At 36.3% G+C, this 18,230-nt stretch overlaps 1 protein-coding gene across 1 annotated transcript in view; it reads right to left on the bottom strand.

The window, feature by feature from the left end:
- The window catches only part of clasp1a (cytoplasmic linker associated protein 1a), a 300,065-nt gene that overhangs the window by 123,034 nt on the left and 158,801 nt on the right, over positions 1–18,230 (bottom strand). The window contains exons 18-20 of the mRNA XM_063048559.1: positions 16,314–16,363; positions 12,708–12,884; positions 4,968–5,075 (exon numbers count right to left, since the gene is read on the bottom strand). Coding sequence (XP_062904629.1) covers positions 4,968–5,075; positions 12,708–12,884; positions 16,314–16,363 — 335 coding nt within the window. The remainder of the gene's footprint in view (positions 1–4,967; positions 5,076–12,707; positions 12,885–16,313; positions 16,364–18,230) is intronic.

An 18,230-nucleotide genomic window follows, 5' to 3' on the forward strand; every position in this document is an offset into this window, starting at 1 on the left:
ATATTTAACAATGTACGAATATTATAAAAAGAGTAACGACCTTTAATAAAACCCGTTTGGTCTTCCGAAATAATAGAAGGAAGTACTTTTTCTAGTCTATTTGCTAATAACTTAGAAAAAACTTTAGAATCAACATTTAATAAAGATATTGGTCTATAAGATGCACATTGAGCAGGGTCTTTATCCTTCTTTAGTATTAAAGAAATTGATGCTCTATTAAAAGATTCCGGAAGTTTACCAAGTTTCAAAGAAGCCTCAAAAACCTTATAGAGCCAAGGAATCAATAAAGAAGCAAAACATTTATAAAATTCAACGGTAAACCCATCAGGGCCAGGAGCTTTCCCCAGATTCATAGAAAAAATAACATTCTTAATCTCATCCATTGTAATGGAAGTATCTAATAAAGAAGACATATCCTGTGAAATCAGAGGGAAGTCTAACTTATCTAAAAAATCATTCATATATTTAGAATCTCGAGGAGACTCTGATTGGTATAAAGAAGAATAAAAATCACAAAAGGTTTGATTAATCCCCACATGATCCAATATCAATCGATCATTTTGGTTATAAATCTGATTGATTTGAGATTTAACATAATTAGATTTCAATTGATTAGCCAGCAGCTTGCCAATTTTATCACTGTGAACATAAAAATCACTTCTTGTTTTCTTTAATTGGTTTACAATCGAGGACGAGAGTAGTAAACTGTGTTCCATTTGAAGTTCAGTTCTTTGTTTGTATAGCTCCTCAGAAGGAGCCATAACATATTTCTTATCAATTTCTTTAATCTTGTCCACAATTACCATCTCCTCCTGCTTCTGTTTCTTCCTCAAAGCAACGGAATACGAAATAATCTGACCCCGAATATAGGCTTTAAAAGTGTCCCAAAGAGTGTTAACCGAAATATCTTCTGTATGGTTAATTGTAAAAAAAAGCTCAATCTGTTCATTCATAAAATTAACAAAGTCCGAGTCCTGAAGCAACAGCGAATTAAAACGCCATTGTCTATTGTTTGGTATATTGGCCATAATTTTAATAGAAAGCTTAAGTGGAGCATGATCCGAAATGGTTATAGAATCATAATCACATTTAATCACTGAAGGAATGAGACGAGAATCAATGAAAAAATAATCAATTCTTGAATAGGAATGATGAACATGTGAAAAGAAGGAAAAATCTTTTTCCTGAGGATGCAGAAAACGCCAAATGTCCGTCGACCCAGAATCAGAAAGGAAAAAATTAATCAAATTTGCAGATTTATTAGGTAAAGTCCGTAAAGGAGCCGAACGGTCCAAAGCTGGAGATAAACAGGTATTAAGATCTCCGCCCCAAATCAATGAAAACTCGTTCAAATTCGGAAACTGATCAAACAATGATTTATAAAATTCCGGACAATCCATATTAGGAGCATAAACATTAACCAAAACTACTTTTTTATTAAATAATAAACCACTAACCAATAAAAATCTACCATTCGGATCAGAGATAATATCCTGTTGTATAAAAGTAACTGAGGAGTCTATAAAAATAGAGACGCCTCGAATCTTAGCATTGGAGTTCGAATGAAATTGTTGTCCCTTCCAAAATTTGAAAAAACGTAGTCTGTCCCCCCTCCGTACATGGGTCTCTTGTAAAAATAAAATTTGTGCTTTAAGTCTCCGGAACACTTTAAAAACTTTTTTCCTTTTAATAGGATGATTAAGACCATTAGTATTCCAGGAGACAAAATTAATAATAGACTCCATAAATCCTAAAGTCAACCCATAACAAGGAGGATTGACAATAGGCGCGACCCACAGACCCGGAGAGGAAACAGAACATACAAAAGATACCGGGGAAAAGGACGTAACCAATACTTCAATAATGTATATAGCCCAAAGAGAAACAAACTAAAACGTGAAGCCCCGCCCACCGCCCCCCACCCCAGGACCCCAAGGCGAAATCTAAAGCAGACCCGCCAGAAAGAAGCAAGCGCTAAAACTACCCCCATGACTTCCGGTATACGCTCCCTAAAAAAAAGGTATAAATATGAAAAGGATCAGCTAATTGTAAAACAGTAAAAAAAATAAGTAAAAAAAAAGTTAGCTCAATTAAAATACACACAGAACAGAACAAAAGCCGGAAAGTATATATTAAAAAAAAACCACAATAAACCTCAAACTCATGAATAGACACAGCAACAAAAAAAATAGGATTATTAACATAAAATGATTATAAAAAGCAAAACAGAATAAAATTTTTAAAAAAACTACAAAATTTAAGGCCGCACAGGAAATACGTAAGATGACAAAAGGGAAGTAACCACCCAGAATCCCCTGGGAAAAGAAAGAAATGACGCAGTTAAAAAGAAAGTTTAGCAGCCATATTAAGAAATCGAAAGTAAACTTTTCTGCCCAAATAGGGCACAGAAAAGTTAAAACCAACCAATTCACAACCTCCGATCAACGGAGAAAATTAACAAAAGGCAATTAAGATGTTGAAGATGAAAGTTGATCCAGATAACTCTGGGCATCCGATGGAGAATCAAAAAAACGAAGAGCTCCATCTAACATGCGAATCCTTAGACGTGCAGGGTACAGCAGCGCTGGTCTTAAATCCATCTTATAGAATTCCGACATCACGGATCTGTAACGGACCCGTTGGTCCCAGATTGGTTTACTGAAATCTTCCATGAATCGGAACTTAAGATCCGAAAAATCAATGAAACCTTTAGATCGAGCGAATCGAAACAGTCTCTCCTTGTCTTGAAAGTAATGAAAACGTAAGATAACATGCCTAGGTCTATCTGACCTAGACGAGTATGATGGAATTCTGTGAACACGATCCAGTAGCGGTGGTTGGTCAGGAAATACAGTAGGGAATGCATCTTTTAAAAGTTGGGAGAAATATTTCATAGGGTTGTTAGCTTCCACGGCTTCCCTGACGCCAATCATTCGTAAATTCTGCCGTCGCATTCTAGATTCCAAGTCAGAGTTTTTAAAAGTCAAAAAGTCAAGTTTCTTCTTCATTACATTAATTGTTTCTTCGACTTTCCCCATCTTAAGCTCACTTTGTTGCGCGGATTTTTGAAGACCAGATATAGCCGACTGATGTTCCGCAATACATGTTTGCATCTTATCAATTAAATCGGCAATTTTCTGGAACTTAGTTGAGATTTCCATATGAATCAGGTCTTTAACAGAGCCCATAATTTCTGTACGAATCATCTCCCTAACAGAGGTTGAAATTTCCCTCTGAATTAACTCCGATATAGCTTCCAAAGTCACCGGTGATTCAGTCGGAGGGAGATCCGTAGCTTTCGGTTTAACCGGAGGTTTACCATCCTTGCCGTCTTTCCCGTTCTTAGACATAGCCGATCTCAGTATCATCCAATTGTCAGAGAATTCAGTTTAATTCAAAGTATTGTAAAAATTGATGCCTTAATAGTTAATTAAAGTATAGCTGACCATAGAGAGAAAAAACTCAGAGGTAATGGAGCGAGTCAAGAACGCGACTTCACTCCATGAGCGCTACCGGAAGTCCATCCATTTTTGCATCAACTGACAGCAAGTTAAACTGGTTTGTAGCTCCTAATTCTCTCTCATCATAACTTGAATAGCCATACTAGTTGCTTCCTAATCTATCAAGATTTTTCAAAGAACTTGGAAAGACAGAAAAGCTTATTTAATACATACCATCTCTTTCAAACCCTACGCCAAACTCCCCTATTAGAATTGACAGCTATTGGTCTCAATAATTGCCCAGTACACATCTTTAATGTTCTGTTTAAGATCCTCATTCTTTTTTTGCTTAGTATTTTGATACGTTTTTATTGAATTCAACTGAAAAAACAAATACTTAAGTATTTAACTTTTCTGTCATTTGTTTTTATTATTAATTTCTGTTTCAACTTCCAATAAACCTTGATTTTTACCATTCTATCCTCACTAAGACCCGGTCAGGGAGGCGTGGAGGGAAATCGTCTGCTAACTGGAGAAACTCCGGATGCGACGTACCTTTCCTTTATCCTCACTAATGTATCTGTAGTATCCCTTACCATCTGCTTTCATATTTCTCACTAGTTTCATACACTATTTTCATCTCTTCTAAATTGCCCTTACAAGTTTCTAAAGTTGTCCCAAGCTCCAGCGTGCAACTGTTTTTCACAATTTCAAAAGCCAATTTTGCCACTCAAATAGAGTTCTTGGTATAAAGGTAGTTAAGAATTCCATTCTAAACTTGTTCAGTTATCCTCAAATAGCTCACCATGGATGATCACCTTTTCCAACAGAAAGTATTCTTAGAATAATTTAACTACTTCACCTATTTATCAATATATATTTTCATTTCTCATCTACCTTAGCAAACTCATCCCCTTATCCAAGATTTAGCTTCCGACGTTGTTACTCTCCAATTGAATGCAAAATGTCATTAGATTAACAACGCTTCCCTTTACTACGGAAGCTGTTAACTAATACTACTCAATACAGATAATCCCATCAAAAACAGCATGCTCCTAAAATATATGGGTCTGCAATTTATTTTTCTAAGGAACACCATGAACTTGCCCCCAAGAACATCTTTAACTATTTCATTTGCCAGTATTAGGGTCAGTAGTCAACACAATTACTGCATTAGCTTTGCTACAAGCCTTCATTATTTCAATATTGATACTCGTCCCACAGTTGAGCTGCTCAAGGGTGTACATACTATCCACTGCAATGGTTCCTGCTCTTTGTTGTTTTTCATCCCCACCCAAATAGCTTATACTTTTTGCTCTTCTACGGATCATTTTTCCAACTATTCTGATTTCATTCTCATTTTCAGAGCAACTCTGCTCACTGCTTTTTCCATTCTGCCTATCCTTCAAGAAACGTCGTACCTTAAATAGCATTGGTAGTCTTAAGACCACCTCTGTACTAACAGATTAAAGATGCAAGTATTACAGTAAATTATACAATCTGCTAATAAGAATTTGTTTGACTTACGTTGGGACTGTGAAACTACTTTAGCTCTGCTACGTCCTCTGGTATCAGAGGGTGTGCTGGCAACACTGGTCGCGCTCCCAGCGCTCTGGCGTCTAGACCGCACCCGACCTGTATGCAGACACAAATATAATAAGTCTTCTTAAATTAAGAATCTCTGTAACTTGCAACCATTAGTTGCATACTTTACCAAAACATTCACACATCCAATGTACATTTCAGCATATTAGAAATGGTTCACAAAAACAGCACAAATCAAATCTAGACCTTAAACAAAAATCAATGTTGAATTAGCAACAACTGACTCAATAACTGTCCAGTGCATATACTGAGTGCACATATCATGATAGCAAAATATGGTCACTCTACATGAGCATTTTGTTCAAATGCAAGAGGATCAAAAACATGTAAATGGCCACCTTCACAAGGTAAATGCACTTGTACAGCTAGCATCAGATTAGTAAATCTTTTACTAAAAATCCACAAATCATTAATATAGAATAAAGGAATGTTTACTGTAAAATACACATTCATATATTTCATCCCCCAGTTCATAAATATTGGAAGTAACAGATTAAAAATAATCGTGAACAGATGGAAACTATTTCCAATGTGCTCAAGTTTTAGAAAACTAGTCTGTATAAAAGGAAAGCAGTATAAAAATACATTTGCATTAATACATGAAACGAAATTACAACCCAACACAACCTGATGCTGGATTTGAACAAATGCATTTGATTCATTCAATTTTATTTATAAACAAATTAACTGTGAATCAACTTCATATCTGTTATCAATCTGGTATCAAGTGAAAATTTAAAATTTTACTTCACTTGATCTAGGAACTTAAAATATTACCATCTCGCACAGGGTCAACAGCCATTCCTCTAATTACGAAAACTTGAGGCATTACAAGAAAACATGAGATTTCATTAAAGCAAGGCCAGATGAAATACATTATGGGAATTTAAGTTCAATGTATTCCTGCATCCAAAAGATTCGTAAATTGAATTCAGAGCCAAAAACATTACAGCAAGAGTTTGCAAATCAAGTCGTTCGTAAATTGAGGAACTGTCATAAGGATTACATACAAGTGTATAGGTGCTTAGTGCAAGGGTAAAACAAATAAAAAACTGCCGAAACCCAAGTAAAGAAAATTACCATATTCAGATTTAAGATTATCACTACAGTTAAAACTATAAAAGATCAATTAAATCCTAGGCAAATAAAATTTGCATTGCCACTTTGACAGTTTGAATTGAAAGCCAAGCATATTGGAAGGTTAATTGTCAAACACTTGAAAAGAAAGCAAGGCCCAATCAAAACCATTCTTTCCACCAGATAATGCAATCACTTTTCCCAACCAGTGAAACATTTAACTCCTTAGGAAGATGTAATAAGTGGGTGGGATAACCAAATTCAACTAAACCTGGTAAACTGCTCAGACTCCAGAAAGCAATCCAACAAGTCCATCACATGCCTCTAGATAAATTGAGCACCGCTGGCTAAACTAGAGTTTAAGGTCCTTAAATTTCTCTTGGAAGGTAATGGCAAACTATCTTCATGAACTGTTGCAGTCCAGGTACTTAAGGAACTGCCACAGAGCTACAAGTATCACAGTAATAATACTCAATAATGCAAAAGAAACAATAACATTTCTGAGTCAAAATAGCACATGACTTGAATATGGAACTTGCAGTTGGGGTTGCTCCACCGGTCATTTATATATTTATATATAAATAAAAACATGATCTCTATCTACCTGCTAGATATGGTATGTCCAATGCCATAAACAACTTCGAATAGCTCACTCAAATCCACAACATTCTACAAGTTAAAATGCTGATTCCTCTGTCACTGACACACTGCAGTGAAGTGGAAAACTTCAGTGCTGTTATTAAGACATCCCACTTCAGGTATTGTCCTTGTTGTACTTTACCAGGACGCCTCTTACTTCACAATGCACAGTGTTCAAAACATGTTGCCTTAAAACCTTCCAAGTGTTTTAATCTGAAGGAACACAATGGTCTACAAAGTACTTTTTAAAGTGCTAAGTGAATATATTTCTTCTCCTTTCATTGGTCAATCCCAACCATAAATTGTGTTGTGTGGATTTCTATTTGCAATACCTACATTGGAACTAACTATCAGTCACAATAAATTATTCACATTTTATTTTTCAAACTCACTATATCCAACTAAATGTAAATCATTATTCTTATTCTGGTTTTTAAACTTGAGTAAATTATTTATGAAGGTTTTGATGATTTTCCATCAAAATATTTTCAAAATCAATCCCCGTCCACCTACAACCAAGTTTACAATCATTATTACTAAATTATCCCAAAGTCACACTAAATATATTCAGTTAAAGGTGTGGGAGAGGACCAATAGTCAGAGTGTGAAATAACCCAGACTTCAGGAAAAGCAGCCAAGTGTCCCAATCCTAACTTTTCATTGTGTGAGCTTTGTAAAAGAATTATACCATCACAGAATGTATAGAAATAAATATCATTCAGTTTAATCCATACTGAAGGATCGACTTTAGCAATATAGATAGTTCTGCTATAAAAATGCATTCCCATAATGCAAATTGGATGTAACACAATTGACAAGTTAGGAAATTGTGTATTATGTAGGGCCAAACTTACTACAATGTGATTTTCATCAGAAACTGGAGAACGACTTAGATGGCTTTGGAAGTTGACAAGCAGAAGAAAAACAACTGGGGGGAAAAGAAACCTTGTATACTTATACCTTCCCTGCAGTAATCAGACACTAATGTTACATAACACAGGCTGGCAGTTTCACTGAAGGAGGCCATTGGAAATTGAGAAGCAACCACTTCTATTGAGACTTGTGCAAGAAATCTTTATTAAATTTAGTACTATACAGGTTTAGTATTATGAGTTTGCAGTGACAGAATAAATTTAAATCAAAAACACCTTTATTTTTGAGAATCCCGTGGGAAAATAAATTTGCCACTGAGAGTCTGAAATTCTCAACCCTGTAATGTCCCATTTCCCCACTTACATGATTGCTTTTATAATGTGACTTTCTACAGCACAATGTTTCTTAGAAACAGAATTGTTACATTTTAGCAGACCTACCTGAAATAAATTCAGGGCACTCAGCTTTTCAAGTCAATTGCCTTTCACCAGAAACTTTCAATTGAGAAACTAACTTCTTGCCATAAAAAATACCTGATTTACTAATACCCACAAAAATGTATTTATTTATTGAGATACAGTATGGAGTAGGCCTTTCCAGCCCTTCAAGCCACAACACCCTCACCTCCTGATTTAATCTTAGTTCACCAACTGCTACGCCTTTGGACTGTGGGAGCAAACCATAGTACCTGGAGGAAACCCATGTGGTCACAGGGAGAACATACAAACTCCTTACAGGCAGCAGTGGGAATTAAACCCTGATCACTGGTACTGTAAAGTGTTGTGCTAATCATTACGCTACCATGCCGTGGAGGAACTCAGTAAGTCAGGTCGCATCTATGGAAGGCAATAGTTGATTTTGGACTTAAACCTTTCATTAGAACTGGGAAGGGAGGGGGCAGAATAAGGCGGTAGGGGAAGGGGAAGGAGTAAAAGCATGCAAGTGATAGATGAGACCAGGTGAGGGAGAAGATGGGTGACTGGGAGAAGGCTTATGATGCAAGATGCTGAGTGGTGATAGGTAGAGGAGGTAAAGGCCCGAAGAAGGAATAGGAAGAGAAATCTAATAGGAGAGGATAGTGCAGCATCATTAACTTCAGAAAGTGCTTAAGGAATACAACAGTTTGCTGCAATTATCTTGGTTATTATCCTGACAATAGTCATACACTGACAAGGGGTGTTTGCCATATTTTATATTATTGCTTATATGAAGAAATACAATGGATTCCCGTTAATTGGAGGAACACTGGGACCGGTACATATTGGTTCAATTAAATGGCTGCTCCAATTCGCTGAAGTTTCATGGAAATTATTAAAGGTGTTTTTTTTTCCCCAAAAAAGACAAACTACTGTTTAACCAAGTAACAAATTATGTATTTAAATGAACTACAGAACAAATTAGAACATTATCAATACTACGACTGTACAATAAAACCGTGTTAGTTCCTAATAGTTCATCCAGTGTATGCCGCCATATTCTTTTGATTGACAGTAAGTGAACAAAATCAGTGCAGACACCTCGTATAGATAATGTACTACTTCCATACAATGCTATTGACAAATGCATCTTTTAAATCTTTGTTTTCATTGTAACATTCAAGATGATTGTCAATACCTTCAAATTCTTCCTAGTTCCCAACTTGAAGTGGAAAAATTACTTCATCTTCACTCCCAGCCATTGCTGGCGTCTCCTAGCCTGAATGCTTGAAACCATAGTTCTGAGTTGTCTTACTGCTTATTTTTCACCAACTAACAGTGACAAAATTCACTGCTTCTTGAACACAAACACGCAGAACTGATGCTATTTAAAAACTGCTTGCTCTATGCACAGTGTAGGGTCTAACGGCAACCACAACTGCCCCAATTAAGAGGCAGTGTCACAAATAAATGAAGGAAATCCCAGCTATTTTCTTGATTAGGTGTCCCAAATAAGCAGTTACCCCTACTAACTGATGGCCAATTAACTGGAATCCACTGTATTTGAAATTCTTCAACTGATTTCTAATTTAATGATCATATTATGCAGACATTCAGTTTGCAACTACATGCATTAAGCCAATTACAAAACTCCACACAGACTGAAGCTACAGCATATTAAAATACAAAATGGCCATAAGAGCAGTAGTTATATTAAGCAAAATATCAAAAAAGTATTAGAATTACCTATTTGCCTTTGCATATCAAATACACAACGGAAATAAAATACATACAGCCAAAGTATCAGAAATTAATATTGTAAATGCCAGCAATTAAATAACAAATTGCTCTCAACCAGCAAATAAATATTGGCACACAGAATAGGATAGCCCCTCTTTCACAGCCTAAGCTCACAAGCGCAAATCCTGCACAAATCTTACCATCCTTCATTGGAGAAGCACCTTAAATGAATTAAACAATTAACATTGTATGTTACACTGGGAAAAGATGTAAGGTAATTGTCATAAGACATTTAAAAATCTAATTGTTAAAACTGTTACATTTCTATACATATGCAAAATTTTAATTTCTTGAATAAAAATATCTTTGTAAAGTCCAAAGCCTAGTTTTGCTTTCTGTTCTATTCTTTTTTCTTGTAAATGTAAATGTTCTATTCAATAATCTGAGTTCAAAGTTAAGCTAAGGAGTGCCAGCTGGGAGGGAGCTCTGATATTATTTTCCATGCCGCTCAAGAAACACCGCATGAATATTATCAGCCTTATGAGACCTGCAGCTTTCAGCCTAATACATATTTTACCTGGAATTAACTTGATTGCTCTGCAATTTAAAAAAAATGGCACAGTAAACTCAATGATCAGCATCAACTTTGACACAGCTTGATCTGATCAGCTGGCTGTTGGAACGTACTTACAGATCCAGTTCTTTTCATTTGAAGTATTTAAAGCATTTAGAAGTGTTATCTTCAGATAAGAAAATTTCATTTGGAACAGATAACCTAACTCAAAACATGGAATCTCTTAGCCTAACAAAATTATTATTTTTTTTGTCACTTATAAGTAAGATTTTAATTTGAAGAGTCCAACCACTGCAATATGAAGTCAACAATTCCAGGCTGCAGATAAAAGATGGTTAACACTGCCAAGTATAGCTGTGGAAATATATATATATATATATATTGTTTATACATACATATTGCATTACCATGCAACAACTCATGCGAGGTACCAATTATAGTCACAGATGGAAACCACTAAAAAAATTGTGTTGTCACAGATACCAGCCAGATACACAAAATGGGACAGACAGCTGGTAACAGAAAACAAGCTGCTTACCCTCAGCTTTTGTGGATGTGCCATCTTTCAGCAAAAGAAGATAGGGAAGGGAGGACAGGGAAATGTTAGTAAGATTAACAAATATGGGCCCACTAATTTATACTAAACAAGAGAATCCTATGGAGCTGCAACACTTTTCTAAAACTGTGAAAGGCACAATATGGGCACAAATAGCAAAAAGACCTGGAAAAAAAAAACAATAAACTGTGTTTCTCTTATAATGTGAAAAAAATCATCCTGCTTCTTTAGAGTATGATACTACAAACTGAGCACTATGAAAACAGTCTAGAAATACTTACAATTAAAAATTTCAAAAACAAATACATGACAAATAAAATAACTATTCAATGATTTATTTCAAATTAAAAGGAGGGAACCAATACAGACTGAAGCTTACAGAAAGTAGCAAAAGAAATGGCAGATGGAACTTAACACGCAAATGATAGTCATTGGGAAGGTAAATCAGGGCAGGACGGGCACAGAGAATGGCAGGCTCCATGGAAAGTTGTTTTAACAGCGGGACCCAAGAATACATGTACAAGATGGTGACACAGACAGACAGGCATATGCTATGCTTGCCTTCTTGGTCAGGGAATTAGGTACAGCCATTGGGAAATCACTTAAAGCTGTACAAAATGTTGGTGAGACCGCACTAAAAGAACTGTTGCAGTTCCAGTCACCACACAGCAGGAATGATACGATTAAGCTAGATAAAATTCACGAGAATGTTGCTGAAAATAGAGGACTTGAGTTATAGGAGATTGGATAGGCTAGGATAATTTTTGCTGAGACAAGGAGGCTGAGCAATGACTTTTACCCTATCTATGCTCTCATGATTTTATAGATAGTCAGTTTTGCTCCCAGGCTAGGAGAGTCTCAAAATCAGAAAGCATAGAAATATGCTGTGACTGGGAAGATTTAAACTTTCCACAGATACGGTTGTAGGTAGATGGATCAAGCTACCAGCGCAAGTGACAGAGGAAGCTAAAGTTACAATGTATATAGGACATTTGGATAGTTATGTTGATAGGAATGATTTAGAAGGATATGAACCAGATGTAGGCAAATGACACTTGCTAAAGTTGGCACCTTGGTTGCTATGGACAAGTCTGAAGGGCCTGTTTTAATTCTCTATAAATCTAACTCAATGCTAAATATTATCAACTGTAAACTCAGTATAGCACAGCCCTGAGCATTTTCTTTCAGGAATTTAGAGTGTATGAATGATGTCATATGCAATATTCATTATATTTGCCCTCTACTTATGCAGTACACAGCCAAATCTATTTTTTAAAAAAACAAAACAATTTCTGGCCATGCTAATGGTTTCTATATTCTGGATTTTAGAAATAACAATCTTCAGAATTCTGCTCATAAAGAAAAAAAATTGTGGTTTGAAGATTTCATGAAAACAAATGGCAGAGGAGCTATTCATTGTAATTGTCAGGCATAACAAATAAAATAATCTGCAATGAGATACCAGTCACCATTGTTCACTTGACTGAAAACTTATCTCCTCCAAATAAATGTATGACAAACCTTAGTCTTTTGGCTAATTTTGCATTACCTATCTTTGCTCTAAAACAGTCTTTTCATACATGTTGTTTGGGGAATTGAATCCAAATGAAAAATTACCTCAAAATATAATTGATGTTTCTAATTTAAGTTTGGTACGTGGTTCCAAATTCAAAAATCAAACACACTCTAAACCATTTCCTAGAAATTTCTTGAATTTCCTATCTGACATATTATGGAATTAGGAAAATTATCAGTTCCAAAATCTATGCGGTTTACTTAGTTTTTACCTAGGGAAGCATAGGATCCTGGAGGTAAAGCTGCAGCCGAGCTAAAATGTCCAGGTGCGTTGCTTGGAGTTGCAGTTAAACGTGACTTGGCGTTAGCAGCTGCATTCACATCAATGTCACTGCGAGAGCGTTGCAGAGCACCCGTGGTGGATACAGATTTTCCACTAACTGTAGAAGCTTTAAACCAGTAACAACAAAAAAAAATTAAACCTGTAGTATGAAATTACCTTGTTTATTTTAAGAATAACAAAACTGAAGCATCTGTTTTAGAAGGCTAAAAAAAAGTAAAACACAAATCATCCCATCACTTTCTTGCAAAAGACTTTTAGTCTACCTTGTCTGAAGCTAACTTCAGTGCCCCTGGATCATCTTATCAACAGGAGCCCTCACCTGCTACAGAAAAATCCTCTAGTGACACGAGTTGCAAACAAAAAGAACCATCAGGACTTGATCCCACAAGATGAATCAGCTGAACCTTGGCAACATTTCATCTTATTCCTCAAGGATACTAACCCATTGCTACACAAACAAGCTACTTGCCTCCTTCTTGGCAGTACATGCAATATGGTTCAACTAAAATCTACATTTTCCTTTGTCCTCTCAGGTATTCTAAATACCTCAGAAAATCCTCTGGAATCTAAGTAACCAGTCCCATTATTCTATGACTCAACAATTCTTCTATAACTCGAAAGTGAACCAAGTTAAATAATTTCAATAAATAAAGTTAATATTAATTTTTTAGACTTCGATTTGAATTTTTAGGATTGGATGAAATTAGGGTTGTGATTTAAATAATTTATTATTTACAGTGTACCAGTAAAAGCATTACTTGTCAAAATATAGGAAGTGCATATGAATGAATCAGTAAAACAAAAATTTGCTTTAATTCATTGTGTTAAACTGGGAACAACATGACATCTGTAAAGAACAAAAAAAAAGTAAAAATAAACAATGATCCCAACCCCTTTGTTACCGCAACCAGACTACAAACATTAATGAATCCAGTAAATAATGCTATCTGTTTTCTATCAAGGAACATCAGGTGAAGTCAAAATTTATCCATTTATTAATAAAACATAATTCTACCAAGCATCACAAATATTTGTACAAATATGAACACCACTGTTCTTTTCTATATCATTCCCCGGACTCTCAGAATCTGAATTTTAAGGACGAGGGCAGCATATTTGCTGGAATCTACAGACTTATGACAAAGTCCCATATAATTAATACTGTGAAAACCTACGAACTCCAAGTAGTTACAGCAACTTGGATCTAAAGTGGCTCAGTAGAAGGAAAAAGGAATCATAATTAACAGCAGAGTCTGAATGGAACAGTATTTACTCATAGGGACCAGGAGATAAAAATAGGGCCAAGTTGCTGAGAGTGTAAAACATTAAATTTCAGGAAAGCGACAGGATAGAAGAGTAACAAATGGAATTAATTCCAGGTAATGCATTGGGAATGGCAAACAATAGATGAAAATCGAAACTAAATTATAGATATGGAAAGTAACAATAAATTGGAGCACTGAGATAACAGGCAAAGTAATATATTGGCTAATGCTATAGACAGCACACTTGCTTTTATAGGTAGAGAAAAGACAACAAATACAAGGCATCAAACTAAAAGTCTAAGAAGCACTAGCTAGTTTACTGCTGAAGCACTGCATTCAGTTACAACAACTACATTCCAGCGACACACTATGGTTATGTTACTGAACCAGCTACCTAGCACCTGAATGCAAATCCCACTCTATAAACTGTAGGATTAAATGTAGCTGATTAAATAAAATCTCAATTAAAAGTTACTTTCTACTATCATGACTACTAAATTTCATTTTGTTTTAGAACATAGAACATTACAGCAAAAACAGGCCCTTCAGCCCAAAATGTTGTGCCAAAATTTTAACCTACTCCAAGGTCAAACAACCCTTCCCTCCATTTTTCTTTCATCCATGTTTCTAAGAGTCTCTTAAATGTGCCTAGCATGTGTGTCTCTACCGCCACCGACATTACTTTCCACTCACGTGCCATTCTGTGTAAAAAAAATCTGATATTTCCCCTATACCTTCCTTCAATCACCTTAAAATTAGGCCACTTTTCTTTAATTTCTAACCAAAGGGGTCAAAGTTGCTCTTCTCACCTAGTCTGACCTAAAATCACAACCATGAGAGAGGTCTCCTAATGTCCTCTGAAACTGCCCAACAATATTTTTAAAAAGCAATTAAGACTGGACAATGAATACTGCCCAATTAGACTTAATTGACCCAAAAAACTTCCCCATCCCTCAACAAAGCACACATCACCTCTGCTACTCTGAGGAAAACAAATCAAGTTTGTCCAACTTCTGCTTTAGCTCATGTCCACTAATCCAGGCAGCATCCTGGTAAACCTCTTCTGCACCCTCTCCAAAGCCTCAATATTCTCCTATAATGGGAGAAGCAAAACTGAATGCAATACTCCAAACTAGAGTTTTACTTGAACTGTGCAAATTAAGGTAACTCAAAAACCATGGTAAGAGTGTCCCAAAATAAAAATTTCTATACATTTCAGAAAGTGGTATAAAGAAACTATGGCTATCTATTTTTTTCTCCACCATCTCTTTTTCTCTTCTCTTCATGTATTGAACTTGGCACATTCACCACTTAATATAAAAAGGAATCTCTTCAGTATTTTAACACAATTTTTGTTTTTTCGAGTCCAAAGCAACACACAAAGAAGGTAGCCAAATAAATTTTCCCTAAAAATTTAAATGTTCATTCAACATTCCTCATTTGTATTTGAAATGTAGTAAAAGCCCTGTAGTTTTTTTTAAAAAATAGACAAGGACTTCTTGAACAATACCAAAATGGATGAACAATACCAAAATGGACATGACAAACAAAATATCTTTTGAGTCAAGTTAAGGCTAATTGATCTGGAAATTTGGATAAAGATCATGTTTGTTTTCTCCCAAGTTAAACTGTGTTTGTATGACTAGAGCATACCACTGAAACAAAAAAGTAAAATGAACATTACTCCATACTATAGGTTCCATGGATAAATGAAACAAATGGAGAAGGAAAGTGCAGAGTCCTTGCTGGAGGATTAGGAGAGCTATCTGTAAGGCTGTATTGAAATGCAAGTGTTAAACAGAGAAGAAAACCAGCAATCGTGACCAAAGGCAGCGACAGCAGGAGAAAGTGACTGTAAGTTATGCTACCAAACTGGCAAAAAATATACACCAGAAACTTGGAGAGTGCAAAACAAACCAACACACTTGCGGTGGAGAAAGGCGAGGCCAGCACCATTTGAAAGCCTTGCTTTTGGAAAACTGTAAGATTTGAGGTGTTATGATGAAGACTGGATGCCAGAGACGACAGTGGATAGGTACACATATTGCCATGGTTTAGAAGATTATGGGCCAAAAGCTGGAAAATGGGACTAGCTTGGATGGGGCATCTTGTTCTGCATAAACCAGTTAGACCACAGGGCCTGATTCTGTAATGTAATGCCTTGGGAGGAATTGAAAGCATCATAATCAAATTCTGGACATCCATTGTTAGGGACATATGCTTTAATTTTATGGTGGTTGATAACCAATAAAAATAGTAGTACATCTTACCTCGTGATACCGTGCTTCCTGTTGGACTCCGCTTCGTGGACAGGGGGCGACTGTTAGAAGTACCAGATACACATGATCAAATTCTGCCGATGTATGCTTTTTACAAAAGAGAATAAACCATCTGGTCCCTCAGGAATGCTCCATCATTCAACTAGAACATAGCTGATCTATTACCTTGGCTCCAGGCACTATTATTACGTTCCTCAATACCTTAACGCAGGAAATCTATAAACCTCAGTTTTCAATGAACTTCATGATTGAGCCCGACAACCCTCTGTTGTAGAGTTCTGAAGCTTTCATTGGTGTTTAAGTAAAAAAGTCTCTCCTTTTCTCATTTGTTGGGCTACACTTTACTCACTAACAGTGTCTCCCTACTCCACTCCAGAGGGATAGAAAATGCACTCCCTGCATCTAACTTATTGTGTCCTTTAATAAAAAGTTTCAATCAGCTTTCTTCTCAATCCTAGAAAAAAAGTCAGTCCTCACATAGCACCCCCACCCTGGAATCAGTCTAGTAAATATGTGCTACAGTCCATCTGTGCCAAATACATTTTTAAGAATAAAACTGAATCACATATTCCAGATGCACTCTCACCAAGGCCAACTACAGGGATGAGACTTCTTCATTCTTGTAATCAAATCCCACATGTTAAAAAGTTAACATACAACTTGGTACTGCAATTACCAGACGCACCTTCATTTTAGCCTTCAATAATTGTCATACAAAGTCCAGACCCAACCCCACTCATTCACTCACAACTAATAAATATTCTATCTTTCTGTAACACCCAACAAACTGAATGACCTCACTTTTCTCACCTTGACCATATCTCACTGAAGATTCTTTACCTCATTTCCAGTCACTATTAACCTCCCAGCTCAATATGTCAGCAAACCTGAAATTATATTTGGTCTTCTTAGCCTAACTTACATAAATTTGAAAAGCTTGACTAAAATTTAGGTTCCTCAGCATCTCACCTGATAACATGCTATAATCCATTCTTTCCGTCAGATTATCAATTCTCTACCCATGTTGGTATATTACCACTAATTCCACCCACTTATTGACAAACATAAGGCCAAGGAGCAGAATTAGACTATTTGGCCCATCCAGTCCGCTCCGCCATTCCATCAGAGCTGATTTAATATCCTTCTCAACCCCATTCTCTTTCCTTCTCCCTGTAAACTTTAATCCCTTGATTAATAAAGAACCTATCAACTTCTGCCTTAAATATACCCAATAATTTAGCCCGCATTGCCATTTGTGGCAATGAATTCCATAGATTCACCACCCTCTGGCTTAAGAACCTTTTCTTCATCCGTTCTAAATGGACATTGCTCAATTCTTTGTGCCCTCTGGTCCTAGATTCCGCACTATAGAAAACATCATCTCCACATTCACTCTATCCAAACCTTTCAATAATCAAGGTTTCAATGAGATTCTCACCTCTCTCTCCACCCCCCCCACCCTTATTTCTCTAAACTCCCGTGAGTATAGGCCCAGAGACATCAAACACTTCCATTCCAGGGATCATTCTCTTGAACCACCTTTGAACTCTCTCCATCACCAGCACATCCTTTCTTAGATGAGGGGCCCAAAACTTACCAATGTTCCAAGTGTGGTCTGACCAATGCCTTATAAAGCCACAGCATTACATCCTTGATTTTGTACTCTAGTCCTCTTGAAATTAATGCCAACACTGCATTTGACTTCCTACCACCGACTCAACTTGCAAGTTAACCTTCAGGGATTCCTGCACAAAAACTTCCAAGTCCCTTTGCACATGTGATTTTTGAACATTCTTACAGAACAGTCCATGCCTTTACTCCTCCAGTCAAAGTGCATGGCCATGCACTTCACCACATCATATTCAAACTACCACTTCTATTTTCATTCTGTCCAACTCCTTCTGAAGA

Source organism: Mobula hypostoma, chromosome 5 (genome assembly GCF_963921235.1).
Source record: "Mobula hypostoma chromosome 5, sMobHyp1.1, whole genome shotgun sequence".
Lineage (NCBI taxonomy): Eukaryota > Metazoa > Chordata > Chondrichthyes > Myliobatiformes > Myliobatidae > Mobula > Mobula hypostoma.